The following is a 23,596-nucleotide window of genomic DNA, read 5'->3' on the forward strand; positions in this document are numbered from 1 at the left end:
CCCGCCCCGATAAAATTGATTTTATTTTGTCACTTACTGAAATAAATAACACTTTTTTTCTTGAACTTAGGAAATGTCCTGGTTCTCCCAGTAATATGATGAAATCCAGGGTAAAGCTTTCATATTTTATTTTGGATTCTGTATCATCCTACAGGTAGTTATGAAACAGAATGCTGTCATAGAACACTTGAAACAGAAGAAGACACTGACTCCAGCTGAGAGGGAAGAAAATCAGAGGTGAATATCCATCATAGTGCATCTTTCGATGTGAAAATTGTATATCTATACCATCTTTTTGTGGTGGTATAGTAAAACACTGGTTTGTAAAAACCTGCTTAAAGAAATTTTGCTATTTTAAGATTGGTTAAAGTAACACTTGACAGTAACTTTCATAATGATGTTCTTAACTGTAAGTAATTGAATCGTGTATATTCTCAATTTTATTTTGGTTATATGTTTTTAAAGTGAAATGTTGTATTGCATGTGTTTGGCCATTCTTATTTTGTTGTTTGCTTTCAGCTCATATGTCAGTGGGAGTTATCTTTCACGGTCACTCCAGCAATGAGAAACATTTAGTTTTCTAGTGGGTTTGAAGTAGAACGGGAAGGGAAAAGTAAATTCAGAAGAACCAAAATACATTAATTTTCTAATTGAGATATAAAGCAAAAATAAATCAAAATTGCAGAACAAAAGAACAGGAAGAGATTTTAAGTTGAGCGTACAACAAGCAGATGAAAAATTTAACCTGAGTTGTCATTAATGAAGAAATTGGGAACTGTTTTATAGTGAATTCTATACACTGAAAAATACACGTCAGTCCTTATGCCAAACACATAAACTAAGCAATATTTGGTGGTCATTGGAGGGTGGAAATGTATGTTTTAGAAGTTGTTCCAGGCTTCCAGCTTGCTTTCATCCTGCATCAGAATAAACAAAATCCAGTTCTTTCAAACATGTTTGTGGGAACTGAATTGAGTGAAAATATCTCTCATCGTAATGAAGCCTAAGCTTGTTTGGAGTTTTGCAGGGGAAGGGGAAGAATGATCAGTTAAATTAAATTGGGACTGGCCCTCTTGACCCTAACTAGGGACTTGATCTCTCCCTGCGCTGTTCTAGTAAATAAGTGTGAGTGGGAGCAATGTGTGAAATAACAATTAGTAATAACTTAGCTTGCAACTTGCAGAGACTGGAGAATTAAATGGTTCTGCATTCTCAACCAGGGATAAATAGGCAGCTCAGCACAATGTGCTTTTTCTTTATTTCTTCCACAGAATGATTGTGTGCAACCAAGTGATGAAATATATTCTGGATAAGATAGACAAAGAAGAGAAACAGGCAGCTAAGAAACGAAAACGAGAAGAGAGTGTAGAACAGAAGCGCAGTAAACAGAATGCTACTAAGCTCTCAGCTCTGCTTTTCAAGCATAAAGAACAGCTGAAAGCTGAAATACTGAAAAAAAGAGCACTTCTGGATAAAGATCTACAAATTGAAGTGCAGGTAAGGACAGTTATTCTCAAAGACTAATTTGATTTTAAGCTGGAGAGAACATTTCTGTGTTAATTTTTAATTTATCTGTTTGCTCAGTGAGCTTTTTAAAGAAACATACAGGAAGAAGTTCCCATTGTGCTGCATGGATCTCTACAAAGCTACTATATGTCCTCTTTGTACTTTGTGGTTTTCATCTGAACTGAAATTACCTTGCTTCCTGAAACAGCTTCTGATAAATTACAGCCAACGGGTCATAGTAGGCTAAGTGGCATCCCTTAATGTTACATGAATTGTAGGTTAGGTACATTTAAATATTTCTATATTTAAATGGCTTTAATTATGTTCTTTTAGTTAAGCATGGGGATTTATGTCTAGATTTTAATCCTGTCCTGGAACAATCATATGAAGTGCCTCCCTCTTTATTTATTTGTTTAATATACTTCAGGAGGAGCTAAAGAAAGACTTGAGTAAAATTAAGAAAGAAAAAGAAAAAGCCCAGGCAGCAGCCGTGGCAGCAGCAGCCGCAGCTGCTGCTGCAGCCGCTGCGCCGCCACCACCACCACCGCCACTGCCACCACCTCCACCTCCACAACATGCAGCCAGCGTCACCTCCTCCTCCTCCACCACTGTCCCAATGCCAATATCCTCCCAGAAGAGAAAGCGCGATGAGGAGAAGGATTCATCAGCATCCAAGTCCAAGAAGAAGAAAATGATTTCTACTACCTCAAAGGAAACAAAGAAGGACACAAAGCTTTACTGCATCTGTAAAACGCCTTATGATGAGTCCAAGTGAGTAGCGAATGCCGTAGACTCTTCTGGTGCTTTGTTAGCTTTAGGCTTAGTCTTTAGCTGTTAGTGTGAGATAGCTCTAGAGTCGGAGATAAAGGAGTTATTGCAGTGATCACTAAGGTATAGAGAATAAAGTCTCTTTTTTCCACTAGCTGTTACAAAACTATTAACATAATTGATTTATACTATTAATGTACGTGATTTATATTTCTACTTGTTTGCATGTTTCCATTGTGTGACCTTTCTGTCTCACATGCACATACTCTTTTTTCTTTTTTTTCCCTCCTCTCTGTTATTCTTTCTTTTGCCGTTTTGCCTCTGCCTCAGAAGCAAGTGACAATTTGGTTTGGGCGATTTCTTGTGAACAAGTAGCTGATGTTCTTCAGAAATAGCTTTGGTACCGTCTTTCAATAAATTACTTCTTTTTCAAGTCAGTAGACAGTAAAGGGGGTTCTGAGTTACTGGGCTGCAGTTCACTTTAGGCAATGTTTCAGGTAGAAATGTTTTCCGTGTATTATAATTTACATCCCAGGGTTGATAGAAAATGAATATAAAAGCATTTGACAAAGTGAGAACTGCAGTTCTCTGAAGTTGGATTCTGACTGTGAATGAGGGAAAATACTTAGGCTTTTTACAAAGTTTGTGAAGAAATTTGGTAGGCAGTGAAGCGTAAGATTCAGTGAATTGAGGGGGATAGCGTTATGCAAGTCCTGCTTAAGCTAGGAGTGATTAACATCAGTAATTAGTAATGATTAACATCTGATAGTTGTGTAGAGATGTACATAAAATAAATTTGACTTCATACAAATTCCAAGCGAGTATGTTATCTGCTCAATGAGTGACGATACCAAAAAGTATTAATTGGTGCCATTTGATGGTGCTTTAAATGCTGATACAAGAAAGAAACCATAGAGGTGGAGTAGTGCTTTCGCTCCAGTAAGGATTCTTCATTAGGGCCAGCACTAGAGGGTCTCTTGAGGTTCCTTCTAGCCTTTTATTTTTTTAGTATATATGTTTTTTAAATGAAGTTGAGGTCTTTAGGGTTTTTTCACCTTGGCTGTTGAGTTGCTCTGACCATTATTCCAGTGTGGGAAATGGCCCAGCTCTCGGTGCTGCCATCGCTGTAGGAACAGCAGGTTTCTGATGTCCTGGCTCTTAATTTGCTATTAATTCTAACAGGTGTCACCTGTCTTACTTCAAGTACGAATGCTGTGTTAGGCTTTCTGTCATCCACTAAACTTAGGAGGATACCCTGTTCTCATTCTGTTGTGATACCAAACACAGGTCTGTGTATTACTGCTGCTCTTGTGAGCAAGCAATACAACTGTCACAAAACTATAATGAGATGAACAAATTCTGTGAGCAAAAGGATTTTTCAGACTCACTCTTTCTGACTCCAGTGGGGATTTGAGTAAAAATGAGAAAAAATGTGGTCATAGAGTGAATTCTGGTGGCCTGAATCGAGAACTGTGCTTAAATGCACAGAATGAAACTTCAAGAAAAGGAAACGTTTAATAACTTAGTAGTATCCTTAGCAATATGATTCAGTTCTGCTGCTTCGCTTCTTGTGAATTCTAAATTTTATGTTTTTACAAATGATGACTGTACTGTTGAACTACATTATCCTTTCACTGTTTGGAAAGGAATTAGTCAAGTTTTAAAATGGTTTTCTGGTAAACTTTTTTTTTTCCATACATATATAAGGCATCGGATACTCCTCTTTGCACTGATGTCTCTCTTCTACTTCAGAAAAGATAGATTTGCTGCTTCAAAAGATAATTTGTGGTATTTTATGAATACCCTATGCATTTTTTAGGATGTAGTAAATCCTCTAAAGTCATGCTGTTGTGTATTTTATTGCAAACCTCTTGTGTTTAATTCTCATTTGTAATACTCCAGCGCTGTAGGGATTTGCTCATGTTGTTTTCAAGGATGGTCAGGAAGGGTATCCTTCTAAGATTCCTACTAGTAAACCAGCTTCCTTGTTAAAGCATCGTGTGACGCCTGTTCCACATTATAGTGCCAAGGTTCAGCATCTCCATCTGGACATACAGGTGTTTCGAGGTCACCAGGAGCAGACAGACACAGTCCCTCTTGGCAAGAGCACATGGGCTGAACCATTGATAGCTGTCAGAAGGAGCCGTATCTGTCCATTCTTTATGGAAGGTTGAGTTGTATTAAGTTATTTTTTAGGATTTGTCTGACTGAAAATTAAAAGGCAGCATTTGGGTTATCTGAGAGGTACACAGAGGCCCAAGAAATTAGAGATGCTTGTTTTGTGGCACATGTGTTAGCTCCTGTCCTGTTGCTGGTGCGCAGTGTCCAGCAGAGGTGCTTGCAGGCAGGTGGCAGTAACTCCTACAGATCACATGGTCGGTGGTCTCCAAAGTTGAGGCAGGTGGAGGTTCTGAGTCAGCTTGCTTTTGCTTAGGCAGAGAGAATGGATCTGTCACTGCCCATCTGGTTGATTGTCACTAGTCATAGGTATGTTTTGAGAGATCCATACACGAAATGTCAAACATCCTTGCATAATATTTTACAGTTTTGTCACATCATTCTGTGCAAGGTCCCATTCACATGACTCTGTACCTGGTTCCCTTCACTTTGTGTCATACCGTATCTGGTTCCGTCACACAGCTCTGTCTGAAAGTAGACATTATTCTCTGAAGAAAGGTCCACATTCCAATTTGTTGCTATTTTGAATATCTGTTTTTTAGTGCCCCCCACCCCCCCAAAAAATGAAAATTGTGACAACCATGTCCTGACCCAATTTTCTCTCATTCCATGTTATACCAATAAGCATCTTCCACATGGCTGGTATGCATGTTCTTCCTGGTGTACTTGTAACTCCTAGTTGGTGTTTGCGCTTCGCTTTTGTTTTTTAAATTAACTGAGACCTACATTTTCAAATCTTAAGGAAATGTTTCAGTGGCTTTTGAGCTACAGTTTTGAAAATGTAAATCTTTTTCTTTGGCCTTGTCTTTTTGTGCCTTTTACAGTTTTTCACACACACATAGGAGACATACATTTTTAGCCCAGTTTTGTCAAAGTCTGGTTATGTATTGCTGTGCGTTTTAATGAACTGTCAATTTAAAATTGACCCAAGTGACCTTACTGACAGTATAGCTGCAGCATGAGAACGTTAGTTTTAAGGCTAGAATGCTAGGAGTCAGGGAAACAGACAGAAAATTGAAGAAAATAGGCCAGCAAGAAAGCGCATCAGAGAGAAATGCAGGGAAAAGTGCCATGCCATTTGAAATGACAATTACATTGTCATTTTCATTGTGAACACTTTTAGGTTCTATATTGGCTGTGATCTTTGTACTAACTGGTATCATGGAGAATGTGTTGGCATCACAGAAAAGGAGGCTAAGAAAATGGATGTGTACATCTGTAATGATTGTAAACGGGCACAAGAGGGCAGCAGTGAGGAATTGTACTGTATCTGCAGAACACCTTATGATGAGTCACAGTGAGTTCTGATAAGAACCTCTTATTTAATGTTTAGGTAGCAAACTGCTCTGACTGTGGTTACCTGTTCCTTACAAAAGAAAAAAAAAGTTATTCTGCATATGTTGTATTCATTCGTAATACAAATTGCTTTTCAGTAATTGTCTTCCTCTCCAGAATGTTTCTGTACAGTAAATGTTTAGGAAAAGTGAGGTTTTCAGGGTGGTGAAAATGTGTTGTTTGTTGTTTGGGGGTTTTTTTGTTTTTTTTTTTTTTTTAAAGTAACCCCATACTTTAAATTGGGAATTATTTTTATATGATTTTTTTTGCTTTCTTTGACAAGGGATTGTTAGAAAGATTAAAAGACAAATGTAGTATTTAGTGGTATTTTTTGTGCTTTACTCTGATCTGGACAGAAAGTCTAATTTTCGTATGGGGGTATGTGGTCAGTATCTTTTACTATAAGGCTCTGTGTCATAGAATACCCCTTCTGTATTCAGCTGCAAGACTGAAGCTTCCATTTGAACAATGTTTGTACCGAGTGAAACGAGCCCCAGTTGTAGTCCAGTTTGCGCAAAATGTATCTTGAATTATTTTGGAATACTGGTTGGGTGAGGCTTCTGGCATTACACTGTTCCTTTCAACTCTAAAGCAGAGGAATAATTTTTGAAATCTTGATTGTTTGAAAGTGCCTAGTATAAAATTTAGGGACTAATTTTGAAATGGTCTATAATTTAGCCTGTTTGCAAATACAAAAGCAGTTTGAATAGTGTACTTAGAATTTGTTGGTCGAAATACCACCTTATGCTGTTCTTATTTAATCATGTCAAGTATCTGCTTGTGTGCAGGTGATGGCAGGTTTATGTATTTAACAGTAGTCTTTAAATTAAATAGATCGAGTCACTAACGCTTTTTTGGATCTTGCAGATTTTACATTGGCTGTGACCGATGTCAGAACTGGTATCATGGGCGCTGTGTTGGCATTTTACAAAGCGAGGCTGATCTCATTGATGAATATGTGTGTCCACAATGTCAGTCCACAGAAGATGCCATGACTGTGCTCAGTCCACTCACTGACAAGGATTATGAAGGTTTACGAAGAGTACTGCGTTCCTTACAGGTGAGAGCAAAGTGTAGGGATTTACTCTCTAGGGCAGATCTAGTGAGTCTTGGAGTCAGTTTTCATTTCTCTTCTAGTAGTTTTGAGACTTTATAAAAAGGAAATAGCAAAGCTTTTTGTTTGTGAGAAATGCTACCATGTCAGCTGCAAACTTGATTGGCGTTACTGTGCTAAGGAATAGTCACAATAATTAGTGTATCACTGCTTCTGGGTTAGTGAAACTAAACAGTCTCTTCAGTGGGAGGCTTTCAAAGGCAGAAGGTTTACTTTAGAGCACCAAAAGGCAGCATGGTCGCCTCACTGCACAGAAAGTGCAATGTCCTGTTCTCAGATTAGTTTTCTGTGATTTCTAATCTACAGTTCCATACTTCAATCTCAGAGTAATTAGATTTCAGTAGTGTTCCCACAGAAAGTTGTTATCAACATGTAAATGATTGCATCCTGATAATAACATCAGCGTCTGTTACAGTGTATTTCTGGTTTATCTGTCACTCCCAAATATGCCTTTTCTGCTACAACTGTAAAGAATTTTTAAGAATTTTCTTAAAATAATTGTGTGGTAATAGAAATCCTCAAAGAGTAGTATTTTGCATTGTCCTATATTTTGCAGATATTTATGAAAACAAATTAATTTTAGAAAACTTGGAAGTGAAAAGTGGTTGATTTCTAGGTGCGAGGAGCCAAGCCCTCTCAGTAAATTCATTACATACTTTTCTATGCTGCCTGCTTAGCACAGTATCCTGTTATGGCTGAATTTCACATCGTTTCCTGTTTTGAAGACCAAGTACTCAGTCATTGACATTGAGCTTTAAAACTTAAAACTTCACCCAGTCATCAGATGGGAACTAGTTACCTTTTCATATAATGCTGCACTTCTTCCTTAAATTCCATTCTAGACCCCAACAGATAAAAGTATAATGAAAATATTTAGTTATTAATAGTGCTAATTTAATTTATTTTTTTTCTTTTAATTAAATCTTGTTTTCCTAACAGGCTCACAAGATGGCATGGCCATTCCTAGAACCAGTAGATCCCAATGATGCACCAGATTATTACGGTGTTATTAAAGAACCAATGGGTAAGTATTTCTGAGCAATAGTGTGAGTGGGTTGGTTTTTGAATACCAAATTAATTACCTGCTGAGGGTTTCCCTCTGAGGATCTTAAAGATGTGTTTTGCAGAATACACAGGTATGCAATTAGGCAGATGAAACAATGTTATTTTGTATTGATACATTTAGAGGTTCATGAGGGTTAAGGTATTCTACTTCTACACTGACTTCTTAACCCTAAATACAGCTGATGTAACATAGAAATTGTGAAATTCAGTTCAGTGGTAGGATACAATTCTTGCTTTTAAATTACTTTCTTTATTTCAAGAGGACAATTTTTCTATGTTTTGCTTTGCTTGGTTTTTTTCTGTCTCTATGCATCAGTTCCTCCTGCAAAGTGTGGGGGTCGTACTCTGGAGCTTGAGGAGGAAGCGGTGCTCATACAGTTTGGTGTGACCCGCAACCGAAGATGGAGTTTAAAATTATCTTCATCTACCTTGATAGTATATGAAATTTCGTATTATATGTACTAAATGAGAGCTGGTATATCATTTGATCTTTCCCACCTACTTGTTACTGATCCTAGAAATAGGAAAGTTAAATTTAGTATCTTGGCAAAATTGTAGTACGTTGACTGAAAATAATATTTTGCTTAGAAATTGTGTCCTTTTCAGTTCCAAAGTTTTGGATTGTGCCGTTATGTAAATGCTAAACAAGGCCTGTTCCATAATTGATGGGTTAGAGTTTATAAGGAAAGCTCAAGTAATAATGTAATTAAGCATATGATGATTGAACAAAATGTATTTAGCCCTTTTTGACTTAACTAGCAGGGAAATAATCTTGTAAGAATACAATTAAATATATGTGAAATGCACTGGGCCCATCTACCTTTGTTTTCACACATTCTGGCATTACTGCATTTCAAAATAAGCACTTTAAGGGCATTTTCCAAGGGCAGGTCATTATTTTTCCAGCTAAAAGTTCCACTATACCTTTAGACAGCTACATTTAGAACTAGCAGTTCTCAGTCCCCTCTTTTTAATTTACATTTGCATAAAAATAGGACAATCACTGCTTATTTCACCATTCCAGCCTCGCTAATGTGTCTAGTCAGGGAGAGTGAGAGCACTGGCGTTTTGCATGATCCTGCACTTGAAATCTCTTTCATCTGTGCCACGTGGTAACATGCATATGCCTGTGAGAACTGGTAATTCGTTCAAAGCAAGTCATGAATTCAAATAAATAATCAGAAGGTTTCAGTAGCTGTTACGTGTACACATAGGACTTGGTCTCAATGAGGGCTGTAAAGAAAATAAAGTGCAAGTAACTGAATCCAGATTTGTCTCTTTTTTTTTTTTCCTTAATTTCTTCAGAAAAAGAAAATAGCTTCCTGCAAAGACCCAACCTTTCCTATGTCATTTTGATACTTATGTTTTACTTTAGCTGCACACAACATACTTTGGCATGAGTATGAGGCTCCTTTATTCTGAAGGAGCCCTGCTGGCGTCACTGCCTCACAGCCAGTGCTCTGGGAAAAGCAACCCAGATAGGCTTTGCTTCCCTCACTCTGACAGCCTCTGCTTCTGTTCAGGGTAAAATGTCTCACTGTAACAATCTTTGGTTTCTTTAAAGACCTTGCCACCATGGAAGAAAGAATACTGAAACGTTACTACAAAAAAGTCACGGAGTTTGTGGCAGATATGACCAAAATTTTTGATAACTGTCGTTACTACAATCCAAGCGACTCCCCTTTTTACCAATGTGCAGAAGTTCTCGAATCATTCTTTGTACAGAAACTAAAAGGATTTAAGGCCAGCAGGTAAGCTAAAGTTCCTAATCATAGATCTTCTCTTATCCCCTAAAATCTCCTTAATGCTTTTGTGAGCTTCCCTTGCCTTCTTACAGGGATTTGCCTCTCCATGCGCTTTCCTGGGCAACAACTTTTCTTTTCAAGGAGGAAAAAAAATAAAATCTGTTCTGTAATAGCCAGCTGTCAAATTCCATCAAATTAAGGCTTAAAATATGATTTTATGGAGGTTACTTTGTAATGTTTGTTCAAAATGAGTTGTTAGATACGAATTTGGGAAGTATCATAAATGTAGATGATCTGAAGGACACTTTAAGTCATTGCTGCAGAAATCTTGTTGAGAATCCTTTCTGACCAGGACAAATACTGCATTTGTGGTGTTCCAATAATGTTCTGCTGTGCACGAAATACTTTTCAGATGCTTAGAAGAGACGATCCTTCCATGAAGCTTATAATCAATGAAAGAAATTAAAATACTTCAATTTTTACTACCTTCTTTCATCTTATAACTTACCATCTTTGAAACAGGGAGAATAAGTAAAGTTTAAAATAAGGTGTGGAAAATTGAATGCAATTCAAAATTAACTAAAGTTAAACTCACTTTTTTTACAATGTTTTTCTATTGAAGGATCAATGTAGAGTATTTCCCTAACATAGACGTTCCCGAAAAAGAACATGCAATTCTACTGCAGCTTTTTTCTGTTGCTTTCCGATTCTGTCTGGCAGCCCGTACGTGGGAGCTGTGGGGCAGCAGCCAAATCACTGTGTGGTATGTTGTACGGCTGTCCTAACCCTGGTTCACTCAGACAGGGACGGGGTGCACAGGTTTATCCAGCATCGCTGCTGTATTCCCACGTCTGCCAACTGTCACTGAGTCCCAGCAGCTGCTCCCTTCATCCTTACTCAGAAATTGTCTGCGTGTAGTGGTTACCTTTGTCCATCCGACTGTGAGAGTCAAAACTGTAACCAGCTGCTGGTCTGAAACATTAGTGCAGGATTGTGTCCATTTGTCATTAGCTAAATTGAAAGCTTCATTCTGTATCCATTGTTGTGGAAGCTCTCTAAGTATCTATATGCAACCAGAGTAGGATTTATAAGAAGGGATGGGATCAAATGAATTTGTCCAGCATATTTTTTTTCCCAATTTAATACTATATTAATTATTTTTATCAGGTAGTTTTCAACTCCTGTTTCCATCATCTTGCTTTAGCTGGTTTCCAGCGCTCACTGCTTGCACACCAATTTCATTGCTGCATCTTATTTGTTATTGTTTTTCATTTATACCATCCGTGTTCTTTCTTTTCTTGCAGATTGTGATATCTTTAGTCTGAACTTTTTATCTGGAGTCAGAACTGGATGTTGGGGGTCTCTTTCTTTTATTGTACAATTTGATGACGTTAAACTGCCCTAAAAATCCAGATTATTTGTCTAAAAAGTAAATGTTACTGAGTTTTTGCTTTTTGTTACCAGCAAATAAATGCTGGTAGACATAACTGTATTAAAAAAAAAATTGTCCCATTCCTCTAATACTGTATTGAGAAAAAAGAAAAATTCATCTTGGGAACCATGTATTTTATTGTTTTATTTTCAGTCACTAATAAAACTGTGAATGTCAAAGAGGAGTTTTACTGAACTCTGATTAGCAAAAATGTAATTTTAACATGCCTGTTCAGTTTTTCTATTAAGTTAATCCAAAGACTTCTTGAATAAATTTAAGCAAAGTATACCTTATTATAAATACAATTTAAATTGTCTTTTTGCCTTTTTTTTTTTATTGACTACTATTATATAAATGGGAGAGTAAAACTGATTTCAGGCATCTTGGAATATTCCAGTGACACACTGCATTTTATAAGTACTGAAATATTTGTGTACTGTAGGAGAAAATGTGCTTATAATTCACAAAGAATTATTTTAAGTGTTATTTTTTCTGAAGGGGGGAAAAAAAATAAATGGAAGCAACATGGTGGTAATTCCCTCATTGTGATTTACCCTTGGCAACACCTTTCAGCAACTGTGTTCTCCAAAATGAAGGGTGCTTAATTCTTCACTTTCTTCTGTATTCTGCAGGTCCCATAACAACAAACTGCAGTCTACAGCTTCTTAGAGTTCAGCGTGTAAGCTAACACACAAGCAAGGATCTGGTTGTCTGAAAATGTTTAATTAAGAAGCCAGATGTTTTTAGTCAGGTTATCCTGACAAGACTTGATGTAAACTGCGTTTTTATTGGTCACAACAGTCAAATTATATTCTTGGCTTATTTTGTCCAAAGGACAAAGAAATGAAAATCAGCAGCACCACTTTCTTGTCAAGATCAAATTGTTGTACTATTGTGGCAGAAGCAGGAAAATTTTGTTTTGTTGAAAGAGAGAGAAAGAAAGCAAGAAAAAAGATACAGTAAATGGGGTCACGTTTAACTCCATGGAAATGCCACGTCTGTTCTTCAGTGAAGAAGCTGGTTTAAAGTCCACACAGAAAACTTTGACTGTATTTATTTATTGTTGCAAAAAAGACGCTTTTTTAATGCTGCCCTCATTTGTCAGCTAATTATTTTTTCTTATAAAATCCAGCCCGAGTCACATGTAATCCATTCTGTATCTTAACATGATTCCTGTAGGTAAAAGTACAAGAAGACCTCTAGATGTCTTTTCTTTCTATGAAAGGAGCTGCTATGTACACATGTGCACACACACAGAACTGGGAATCAACAATGAGTTTATCATTCATGGTAGATAAAAACAATTAAGCTTGCATAAAAGTTGGGCTAAGTGGTCATGGACTACAGACTCTGTTGCCTTGAATATAACAGTACAATTTGTCATTTACTCTGCACCAGACTGAAACGAGTAAAATCTATTTGAAGGTATCTTGTTTGTAAACATTTGTCAGATTCTAATTTTTTTCTTTTGTATTAAAATTCAAAATATGGATGTATATGAAACAAAATAAATGGAGATAATTTTCTCCCCACAGATGTAGGTGTCTTTGAGTGTGCGCTAATATGTTTGTAACACTTTGGGGATCTGTTCAGGTATTTCAAGCGATAGGGGAGGGAAGTGGCCAGGGAGATCCCACTTGATCTTGCTCCAAAGGTAGCGTTTACTGCATTTTGTTCTTGAGCAGCTGTTCTCCCTTTATAAATGTTCTACAGTGGTGCCAATATTACTGTATCTGATAACATGGTAGGAAGTATTTTGTGAAATGTCACTCCCCACCGTTGGATCAGATGATATTTTGCCAAGTACTTTAGGAATGTAAAGTACTTAGCGTAATTCTGGCTGGGAAAGGCTCTGAACTGCTCCGCTGTGAGGGATGAATTGAAGTCAGAAGATGGGAATTGCAGATGACGTTGCTGTTTCTTTCTGATCTGTCACTTTCCTGTTGTCTATCTGAATGACTTGCTGATACTGCCCATCTGTAGTTAATCAGCCGTGGTTTGTGTGCTGCTCCTTACCCATGTGACAAGCTTTTGCACTAATTCACAGTTAACTTCTGTTCTGCAGCGATCTGGGATCTGCCCTATTGACAGATAAGGTCCTTTTGGGTTTAACCTCACACCTTGCTATGCAAGAACCTCTTCTGTTATTTTTTCTTAAAAAGATGTTGCTACTGACCACACTTTCTTACACTTCCAGGCTCAGGTGTACAGGTTCTTCTGGGATAACTTTAATAAAAACCCGTGGTTTTTTGTACATACAAATGTTGTCATTTAACCTATATGTGAAAATTAAAAATAATTGTTAATTGTGAAAACAATAATCCATTTATGCTTCTTAAAGTTAAAGAAGAGTAGTTGCATTTAGGTTTTGTTGTCCTTTGACGTTTAAAAAAATGCTGCATACTGTATGCATTGTGTTTTTAATGCAAAAAGGAAAAATCTCAACTTTGAACAGCATTTAAACATATCCTGCATCTCATCAGGACTTCACAGTATTTCTGTACTATTTATTCATATATAAACATATATATATATGACATCATCTAAAACTTTCCTACCTGTAGGCAATAGATTGCTATGTTTTTAACAAATTGTGGCAAACTGAAGAGTACTTTTTTGTACCTTATAGGACACATCATCCCAGACAAATAAAGTAATGTGTTTGACATTGATTTGGTGGTGTTTCTAATGAAACATTTGATGTTATCATATACAGGTCTTGGCTTTGCCAGATTATATATAGTTGCCAGTGAATCAGGTTGATCAGGGAAATAATCCATACGTACCGTTTAATTGTATGGCCGAGAGCCTTTTTTAGTGTTTTCAATTGCCGTTGAGTAGGTTGAGGTACTTTTTCTTGATATATTAATGGTATTCTTTTATAGTTTAATGGTGTTACTGAAAATCTAGGTCTTGTAATTAGTGCTCACCTTTCTTAAAAGCCTGGTAAATTCGTAAGATTTGTGATCTCTGTTGAGTCCTCCTCCTCTTTGTATTTTTACAAATTATTGCAGTATCTGTTTCAAAATGGTTATATCGTAACACAGATTTTGATAACGTGAACTATACCAACTTGATTGTCTTTTTGTCAAGTGACAAAGGAGTCACCATTCAAGCAAGAAAAGAAAGGTAAGGTGACTAACACAAAAAGAGAACGCAGAATGAATTGCTCTTCATGCTTTCTTCTAGAGCAACAGCTATGTCTGAGTGTGGTGCAGACACAATGTGTCATTTTACTCGGGCTTTGGATGCATTAGCATTGCACTGCATTACTATCATTTATATCTCTTCTGAGAGACAATCCAAGTAAGATCTAGTCGAGGATGTTATTTTTGTACCCACGCTTTCCCTATTCTATATTACAGTAACGTCTTGGGGGTGGGGAAGAGTGCTTAATTGCTGTTCTGGGCAAATGGATGACTGTAAGACTTGCTGGTTTGTCCCTGGACTTCAGTGGAAAATAGACACAGAGAAACTTGAGATGCACTTGTAACCCTTCCTCCTTCCTTTTGTCCCTCCCAGTCTACCCAATGCTTTGATTCATTGCCAGGAACAGTTCTGCCAAATCAAAAGCCCCCTCAAAATCTCTCAGGAAAATTGCATCTGTATATGCTGCACTCCATGCAAAAACTTTTACCTAACAGAACTTCACAATATCTGGGTACCTAGTCAAAGTATTCAGGTCGTGTGTTTATTCTGTGAGAGAAGTTCTGCTGCTGCCCATGTCCTAGACAGAGGGAGGTTACTGGAGCCTTATCTGCATTTAGCGTGAGCTGCTTGCACTTTGCGATTCCTCTTCCTGTTGAACCTCTTCACGTAACTGCTGCTCCTCAGCAAGCCGTCCCCTGGCCTCAGGTGCCCGCGCAGGAGCTGCAGCAGGTTTGCAGGGATCTGTCGTCTCTTGCGGTAGATCCGACCCATCACAATGTATCTGCTGCCTGCAAAATAAAGGAGGTGTCCATGTCATGAAGAAAGCACAGATTCATTCACTGCACTCACTTGAAAGGCAACAGGTTTATGAGTAGATGTGAAGTGGTGCCTTGCAGAAATAGATCCTGAGCCTGTGGCTCAGTACAGTGGCACATATGCGCACTGAACTTCAGTGGGACTTGTGGGTTGTGCTTGCATGGAAATAATTATTTACTGTGTTGTATTGCAATTAGAAGCTCTTTGGGGGAAATGCTGGTATTTAATAACCTTGCATTTAGAAGGAAAACTGGATTACTTACAAAGACACCAGATTAAGCTCCTGCATATAAATTTTTGGGGCAATCCTGAAAACTTGCAATCTCTTTGAAACTGGATAAGGTTAAGAAAGGACTATGCTGCTACCTGACTTCTTCACACAATTGGTTCTCTCCTGAAAATTTAGACAAACTGGGAGGGAAAAAGCTCTCCAGTATAACAGTAAATACTTTTTTCTTTTTTTTTTTTTTTTTCAGAATATCACAACAACCCAGGATAAGCCCATTAAACTAGGGCAGACTAAAACCGTGCTGCATGCGGGAGGTGTAGTGGAATGGATTTAGCTGGAATGATTTACCAAGTTTAAAGTCCAGACACGGTTTACTGCAGTTTAAAGTATCCACAACCAGAAGGTGAACTCGAAAGAAGAAGCCATCAGGAGTAATATACAGGCGATTCATCTTGTATAATCCATCGCTGTTTACCAAAAGCGTAATCAAGTAGACTCCATTCCCCAGTCTTTCCATGTTGTAAACAATTCCATTCACCGCTGTTTTAAGGGAAGAAGGAGGGGAGGGGGAAAAGCAACCATCAGATTATGTGTCTTGGTTGCAACTCAGGGTATGTGTGAAGGCTCATGTAAAATGCTGTAAAATAAGTGTCAGCAGAAATCATTTGGCTCAGTAGCAGGCAGTCTTGACAATAGGGGTTGTTTCAAATAATCACATTCGATGAGAACGTCACCTTAGTATTTGTTGAGGAGTTGCTAACCTTGTGCTTTAAGGGTCTGAGATGTTTTAGTGAAGTTTATAAAATGTTTCAAAAGAAAGTGATTATTTTAGTACTGTTTTCCATGGTGATATGTAGAAAATGGACATAATAACCTAACAAAGTGAAATTTTCAAATTTAAAACTTCACAATGAAGTCCAAAGCTAACCTGCTAATAAAACACCTCAGCTTTTGAAAGAGCTGACTGCAGGAATCAGAAAACAACAAACCTTTTAGGGAGGTAAGGCAAGTGGGACTTTCATAACTGGCATTACACCTGCCCCACTGAGTGGGAACTTGGATTCGGGCAATCATTCCTTAATCTGCACTGAAAGTGTAAAGAAATGAAAAGCGCTCTCTGATCACTGCAATGGAACCTTGGCTGATGTGTTGCTCAGATTGTCTTTTTCAATTTAAGAAATGAATGTTAAAGGCTGAAATGTACAAAGGTCAGGTCACTATAAGGCCTGTGTTTGACAGGAATGCATGAAAGTGGTAAAAAATAATACAGCGTTTGTAGAAAGCACTTCCTGACTTCTCTATTTAGAGAAAACAGATGTCTCATAACGTGTTTATGTTCTACAAATGGAAACATCTGTTACTACTAGGCATGTATTTTGCTTATTTCTTAAAATACCGTGAGAAGAAATTGGTATCTATTTCACAACTTTGTAAGCACAAGACAAGATTTCAGTCAGAAAGTGCTTGCTCGTAAACAGTCAGTTCAAAAATGCCAGGCTATTTTCTACCATCTGTAGCTCTATCAACTTGGACACAAGGACTACAAACATTGAGTCCTACAGAACTTCAAGGAGAATCTTAATTTGAAACTTCAGCCCCCAAAATCACAAAGTTGTTTGAAGTAGTAAGAAGTAGGTAACAAGGCTACAATGTTTAACCTTAGAGTCTCTAAAACAATTGGTCTTTTAGGTTTAGTTGACCAGCAGCAAGAACATTGCCTTCCTCCCAGGAGTGGAAAGGAGAGGAAACAGAAAAAAGAGCAATTCTAGGCCAAGGTAGGGGAAGGGTAATCTGAGACTTGGTACCATTTGTCACAGTGCATTTATAAAGAGATGTGATGGGTCCCTTTAATGTACTTAGTAATTATTTAACATACTCAGTGAAATGGTATTTTAAAAGCAGAAATGAAACGTCAGAAGTAGATGAACAAAAGCAGCCTCTGCTTTGTCTGTGTGGTTCCTGGAGAACACAACTTACCAAATTCGCTCACGCAGTAGGCCTCCACTTCATCTCTCTCTTTCTTGCACTCGGTCAGACATGCCTTCTCTTTATCGCCATCTAGAATAGGCACATAGGCTGAGGGACAGCACGGGTCCTTTTGGGATATTCCATCCAAATTAGGCCACCCAACCTTTGGAAAACTCAGGATATCCCTTGCTAGAGCAGGCTCTCCCCTTACCTTTCTTCAGCACACTGAAGTAGTACGGCAAGCTGGATGACTGGCGGTTGGTGACCCAGGAGGGTTTGGTGACCTTCCTGAAGGGATCAGTGTGTTTATAGGGTATTATATTCCGTGGTCGGTTGAAGTGATCCAGCGTGTTAGGATCATCTGACTCCGCTGCTCCAGAGTCCAGAAAAGGATGAGCCTCCACTAAGGATGTCATCTTTAGGTAGGAAGATACTGCGTGGTGGAAGTGAGCTGACACGCTGTTGCCAGCCTCGGCCAGCCGTCTATCCGCATGCTTTCTGTTGGCATGGTTGAAGTCAAACGAGGCAGAAGGAGGCCCCTCAGTCGGGTTCCCCAGAGGCAGGGCCCCTCCATACTGCAAGAGGTGTTTCCTCAGGCCCGTGCTGTTTTCTTGAGAAGCCTTGGTGCATTTCTTTTTGTCTGAGGAGAGAAAGGTGATTTTAGGAGGGTTTGGACGCTGCAGGTCGGTGGGAAGCAGAAGCCAGCGTTTGGTGTGATTGTCCCTGGCGCTGCTGGTGGCCCAGGCTGGCGGCTTGAGGTGGCCAGGCGCAGCGTCTGCTGAAGTGTAAGCATCTTTGCTGAGAGTCTGACTGGATTTCTCAGCATAGGACAGGGGTCCTACAAACAAAAAAAGGAGAGAGTGTAGAATCATAGAATCGTCTAGGTTGGTGTATTAGCGTTTTAATTTTTTTATTTCACGTGCTTCTGAATGGGAAGCACCCAGTAGATTTGAGGCTCTAGTCTGTAAGTGAGCCCTGTGAACAGTAAGACAACATAACCAATAAATAGTTCAACAGATCAAATATAGTAGAGATCCTCATTTTTCTGTACTCCAACATGGAAGGCCCAGTACAGAGAATGCAGCTGTGTGAGCAAAACACAGGAGATTTGCGTTTTTTTACTTTATTATTGTTGCAAATTAAAAACAGGACTTATAAACAAACCCTTTTCTCAAAAGCCTGAATCTCCAGGGAGCATCTGAGGAAACAAGGTTCACACTGCCATTTGGGATGCTTGTTTAAAAGACTATGACAACAGAACTATTTGGTTTTCCCATCCATGGGATGCCTTATTGACAATGTCATCTGGACTGTTCAGCGGCTTTGGGCTTTGAATGCTACTGAAAAGATCTCTATCCGCAGTTTTGGTTTCTGACTTTTGCACTACAGAGCTGTATAGTAGCAGTACCACTGCCTGGTAGCTAGGCTATTGCTGCTGAGTAACAGGTATTTCAAGGCTTTTCTTCAGTTGAGAGGACAAGGGTTGTGAAAGAGAGGAAGTGTCTGGGAATCTAGTGAAAAATAGAACAGCTTAATGACATTGTTCACACAAGCTGGACAGTCACCAAGACCTTCGTTTATACCTTCACCTTGATCATCTGGACCTCACAAAGAAAAATGACTTTCTGTTTAGCCTGGGGAGAGAGAAATTTCCTCTTGCAGTTCATCTTCCTTTTACTTTAGTCCTTCACTGTATGTCTTTAGTTAGCCAGCAGAGTTTTAAAGCAGTTCAGCCACACACAGCTGCTGTCTGGGTGTTCGCTGTCTGTGGTTAGCATCGTGTAGGAGGCTGATCCTATCTCCTTATGTGAAAAGAGATATTTGACATGCAAAGACGAACAATGTCTTCTATAACTGACTCAACTGTTGACCTTGCCACTTCTCCCCCTTTGCTCTCACCAGCTGCTGTCATGGGAAAGATTCCCTGATATTTGGGCTGGCCACATGTAAAGTGAAAAGAATGTCCATGAAGAAAGGGGTGGAAGAGATCCAGGCTAAAGAAAGCAATAGGCAAGGGTGTGCTGGAGATGGTTCAATATGAAGCTGTGAACTCTGAACAGGTGTTCTGGACTTGGGTTTTTTTTAAGTATACTTTTCTACTACAAGTTTATCATGCCTTCCCAGTCATGGATTGTAACAAGAATTTTTCTCTATTCGATCCATTCAGGACCTTGAGATTCATTCCCCTATGCCAGCATATTCCTATCTAGCCCTTGCAACTTAAGAAATACAACTGCAACATAATCAGCTCCTGGACTTCTTCCCAATGGAATAGAAGTATATCTTGTTTCTGTACATGAATGAAGTACTAAAAAAATATAAATTAAAAAAACCAAACCTCTTTAGGACAGCTTGCTGCAAACACACGTGGCAGCACAGAGCATGTTGAAATAAATCAGAAATCTGAAGTTTACAGATGAGGGGAAGGAGACTAAAAGGGAAAGGTCACATACGAATAAAAAGAAATGCAAGAAATGCAAAAAGAAAAGCAAGCCAGACTTCAGCTGCAGAATGAGGGCTAGCAGCATTCATGGCACCAGCTAACTGCCTGCTTTTGGCAGGTGCTCTTAATTCTTTCAAATGTTGACAAATCAAATATTGCAATTTACATTCTCATCCCACAAAACATGTTGAAATGTTTCTTTCTTGAGCCCTTACGCGATTACTGCTACCACTTGCTAAAAAGACTACAGCTGAAGAAGGCTGCTTAGGCAAGAATTTGTAATAATGTGTTTAGTCTCCCCTGATACCAAAGGCAAATATGCCCCAGCCCCGCTTTGAATGTTAACAGACTTACCGGCCATTGAGCTGGAAGATGATCTAACGACAAAGCAGAGGAGCCAGAACACTTTGGTTGTCATTTTGAAGTAAAGTTTTTCCAGACACAACACAAACTGGAGTCTTTTACGCCCTTCCCCTGATTCATGCTAATGAGAGGCAGCCTTAGGGGAAACAGGAATCACTCACTGGACAACCCACTGGAGCAAGACCAAGCCGCTGCCGTCCCTGCAAGCCTCCCATCACCCCTGCCTAGGAGGAATGTGCATGGACACCCCCTTCCCATATGTACACCCGTCTATACTGTGTTTCTGTGAATAACAGATGGATATGTGTTTTTAGCAACAGATTTTTATCTTAGAGGAGGGTCTTTCTTCCTATGGCATTTTATAGACAAAATCATACAGAACAAATACAGTTTTACTGGACATGGGGAGCTACAGGTGCTCCCCACTTTATAACGTGCACTTGACAGATGCTAGAACGTGCATCACCTCTGCAATTCAGCCTCTGTACAGGATGTGCTCTACCATGAAACATACTTAGGTATTTCTGGCCGCCTCCAGTTATGTAGCTGGTAATCTCCTTTAGTTTAAGAAACCCTTTCCAGTGATTCTTTTCAAACTGAAAAATGTAGTCGTTACTGTCCATGCGAGGAAAAGCTCTACTGACCCCAGATGAAGCTTCATTTTTAAGTCTGTATTTGTTAACATGAAGAACTCTGAAAATTGCCACACAACAACCCAACGCTGATTTGGATTACTGAATTAAGTAGGCTTATTCCTATGTTCCCAACTGAAAACAGGTGACCTTATTGCTAGACAAGATTTCCATTGTGACAGTTTATGTCACTGGCTACTACTGTCATGAGAGTTTTTACTGCAGCATTTATTAATCCTTATTTTCCAGCTATTTTAACCATTTTAATTATGAAAGTATTCCAACTTAGCTATTATGGAAATGAGACTTCAAACTGAGGATGAGACAGAGGTGAGCTCATGTGTTCTTTATGTGCCTCGTCTCCCACTCAGCTGGTGCGTACCCGTGGCAAGCGAGAGAAGTCAGGGGTGTGACAGACCCCTGCTCTTGAGGGTTGTGCTGAAGATGGATGGACCGATGGATGGATGGACGTGTGAGTGTCCTGCAAACCTTCTGTGCTCAAAGAGTCTTCTGTTTAAATTAGCTGATAGTGTAACTCAGCCCGTATTAATGTCTGTATGAATGAGTTTCTCCAGACTTTGTACCTGGGCAGGACCTTGATTAAAGGGGCAGTAGGCACGTTTGCAGTATTTCTACCGTTCAAGAAGCTACAGGCACGCCAGAGGCAGCGGAGAAGGGGGGAAGTTCCCGAGCAGGACTCCCTGCTCCGAAGAAAACAGCGGACCGGGGCAGCGGCCACCTCCTGGCCCAGAAGGCCGCGGAGAGCTGTGCGGGCACCAGCAGCAGATTTGCAGGCTCGGGTTCCCCTCTGCGTTCACCGCCGGGGCTCTGGAGGGCCCCCACGGCCCGACCTCGGCGGCACCCGCCCCCCTGCCGACCCACCCTCAGCTCCGCCCCGTGATCGGCGCCTGAGGAGCACCTTCCGCCCGCCAACCGGTTCCTCGGGGCTTTCGGGGATACTCGCCAGCCGCAGATCTGGGGTGGCCAGAGGCGCTGCCCGCTCTGGCGGCGGGCGGAGGCCCTCGGCTGCCTCAGGATTTCCGCGGGGAGGAGGGCAGTGGCGGCGATGGGCTCGGTGGCGCCTGTGATAGTCCGCGGTGCCGGCCGGTAGGGCGGGCGCCCCGCTGACACGGAAGCGGCTGCGGAGGATGCGTCTGAGGGAATTTGCTACCCTCCCAGGAGCGGAGCGCGGTGCTGGCTCCGCTCCGGGTCTCCGTTACCGGCCCCGGACGCTGCAGTGGAGCGCGGCGCGGCTAAAAGTAACTGTGGGGGTCCCGCTGGGCGATAATAGCGCACGACAGGCCGCGCAGCCTCCACGGTACAAAATAACTATCGTGCGACCCAGATGGGACTCGAACCCACAATCCCCAGCTCCGGAGGCTGATGCCTTATCCATTAGGCCACTGGGTCACCCAGCGTAAGAGTTTCGCGCCGCACGGTAAGAGCTCCGCCCGGCCGGCGCTGGCTCCGCCCCTAAATATGTTTTCACGTTCTCTCCGCTAGTGAGCGGGAGGCTCCGCCCCTTCGCCTCAGTCCGTTGCGCGCGGCGGCCGTTTGCGCACTCCTCAGGGCATGGGCGCGCGCCTTGGCCGCCCCCTCAATGGAGGTCTCGTCCCCTCACGAGCCTCCCGGCTTCGTGCTACCGCCCCGTCCCCTCCGCTGCCATTAGCTCCGTCTCGTCTGCTTTGCACTGGGCTTTCTGCCCTCGCGGCCCTTTTTCGCTCCTGCGGACCCTGGGCTGTCGCCGTTCGCTCAGCCGCAGCCTTCCTCCACCCGTTAGCTCCTGTGTTGGTAACAGCCCTTCACGCTGTGACACCACCCTCACCCCCAAAGGCACGGTCACCCTGTATCGGCCCTGCAGCCACCTCCCGTTTCGAAATGGCTGACAGCGCTCCCCCTCCCCTGGAACGCCCATCCCTACAGCCTCCTCGTCCCCTTCACCCAGGTCATGCTGCTCCAGACCGCCGACTCTCCAGCAATTTGTGACCCGTCAGACTCTTCACGCTGGCCCTGCCATCCTCCTGCACACCAGGTGTCCTCAATTTCTACTTTTGAGCTGCCTTTCTTTGTGTCAAACCAAGTCCTTTTCCAGTATCTCCGTTCGTGACTCAAGTATTTTCTCATCTTCACTACTATTGCTTAAATGTTGGTGTGATGTTTTTATTTTACTATAATCATAACTGTAAGGCACAAAACAAGCTATGTAAAATGCACTGGTAATTCCTCTTCTGAAGATGTCTTTACCTACTAGCATATGCATCTGCAGGTTAGTTTAAGTGGTTTAATGTAATGGCTTAACACACTGATGTGTCAATGGGCATCTCTGACACTTCTCTGCCCTGTATTGTACATTATAGGCATCAAAGTGCTTGAGTTGCTAGCAGAGCCATGCTTTTTCCCCGAGGTTTTATGGTTTGAATTACACCTCCTGTGAAACAGGGTTTTTTTCTGTATTCCATCCCTTGTAAATAGGCCAAACCCATCTGAAACAATTCTGAATCTGTTTATTTTCTAGATATGCCACAGGGATGGACGTACCTTTTTTTGTTATTCTGTATGATTTAATTTTGTTCTGTTACTGAATTGCTTTCAACTGCAACCGGACATCCCTTTTATTATCCTAGGGAATTATCCTTAAATTCCCATGTACCACGTTTCTGTGAGACAACACAGCGAGTCTCAGGAGAAGCCTGTGGTGACCGGTTGGTTACTGAAGTAGAAATTATGCTCTATGTGAGGCAATGGCGTGTTACTGCCCCGAACCGCTCAGAGCGGGACGGCCTCCCTCCTCTCGCCCATCCAGCGGTGCAAACCCCGCCCGCCATTCCAATCTCCTTCCCGGGCCGGCCGCC

At 40.7% G+C, this 23,596-nt stretch overlaps 2 protein-coding genes and 1 non-coding gene across 19 annotated transcripts in view; 1 reads left to right on the top strand and 2 right to left on the bottom strand.

The window, feature by feature from the left end:
- Window positions 1-12,679, top strand: part of BPTF (bromodomain PHD finger transcription factor) — a 54,868-nt gene extending 42,189 nt beyond the window's left edge. For 11 of the 16 annotated variants that reach the window (XM_014952196.1, XM_014952210.1, XM_014952197.1 and 8 more), the window contains 8 exons: window positions 155-237; window positions 1,272-1,497; window positions 1,934-2,277; window positions 5,576-5,749; window positions 6,655-6,847; window positions 7,841-7,925; window positions 9,531-9,717; window positions 11,776-12,679. In XM_014952196.1, coding sequence (XP_014807682.1) covers window positions 155-237; window positions 1,272-1,497; window positions 1,934-2,277; window positions 5,576-5,749; window positions 6,655-6,847; window positions 7,841-7,925; window positions 9,531-9,717; window positions 11,776-11,812 — 1,329 coding nt within the window. In that variant the 3' untranslated portion in view covers window positions 11,813-12,679. Of the gene's footprint in view, window positions 1-154; window positions 238-1,271; window positions 1,498-1,933; window positions 2,278-5,575; window positions 5,750-6,654; window positions 6,848-7,840; window positions 7,926-9,530; window positions 9,718-11,015 lie in introns of all 16 variants that reach the window. The other 5 variants (XM_014952204.1, XM_014952209.1, XM_014952208.1 and 2 more) reach the window with 2 other exon arrangements.
- Window positions 12,680-13,865: 1,186 nt separating this feature from the next.
- On the bottom strand, window positions 13,866-20,385 carry LOC106893909 (chromosome unknown open reading frame, human C17orf58). 2 transcript variants are annotated; one of them, XM_014952234.1, is made up of 5 exons: window positions 20,104-20,385; window positions 17,518-17,946; window positions 17,316-17,396; window positions 15,687-15,878; window positions 13,866-15,081 (listed from the first exon to the last, which is right to left on the bottom strand). In XM_014952234.1, exons 1-5 carry the CDS (start codon window positions 20,165-20,167, stop codon window positions 14,897-14,899), a joined length of 951 nt encoding a protein of 316 aa, XP_014807720.1. In that variant the 5' UTR covers window positions 20,168-20,385; the 3' UTR covers window positions 13,866-14,896. The 2 variants fall into 2 exon arrangements, with proteins under 2 accessions (XP_014807720.1, XP_014807719.1); XM_014952233.1 differs by having other exon boundaries at window positions 17,518-18,144.
- Window positions 20,386-22,081: 1,696 nt separating this feature from the next.
- TRNAR-CCG lies at window positions 22,082-22,154 on the bottom strand. The gene has a single exon. It is a non-coding gene; the product is annotated as a tRNA-Arg (tRNA).
- Window positions 22,155-23,596: the final 1,442 nt, after the last annotated feature.

This window comes from Calidris pugnax, unplaced genomic scaffold, assembly GCF_001431845.1.
Source record: "Calidris pugnax isolate Ruff unplaced genomic scaffold, ASM143184v1 scaffold206, whole genome shotgun sequence".
Taxonomy (NCBI): Eukaryota; Metazoa; Chordata; class Aves; order Charadriiformes; family Scolopacidae; genus Calidris; species Calidris pugnax.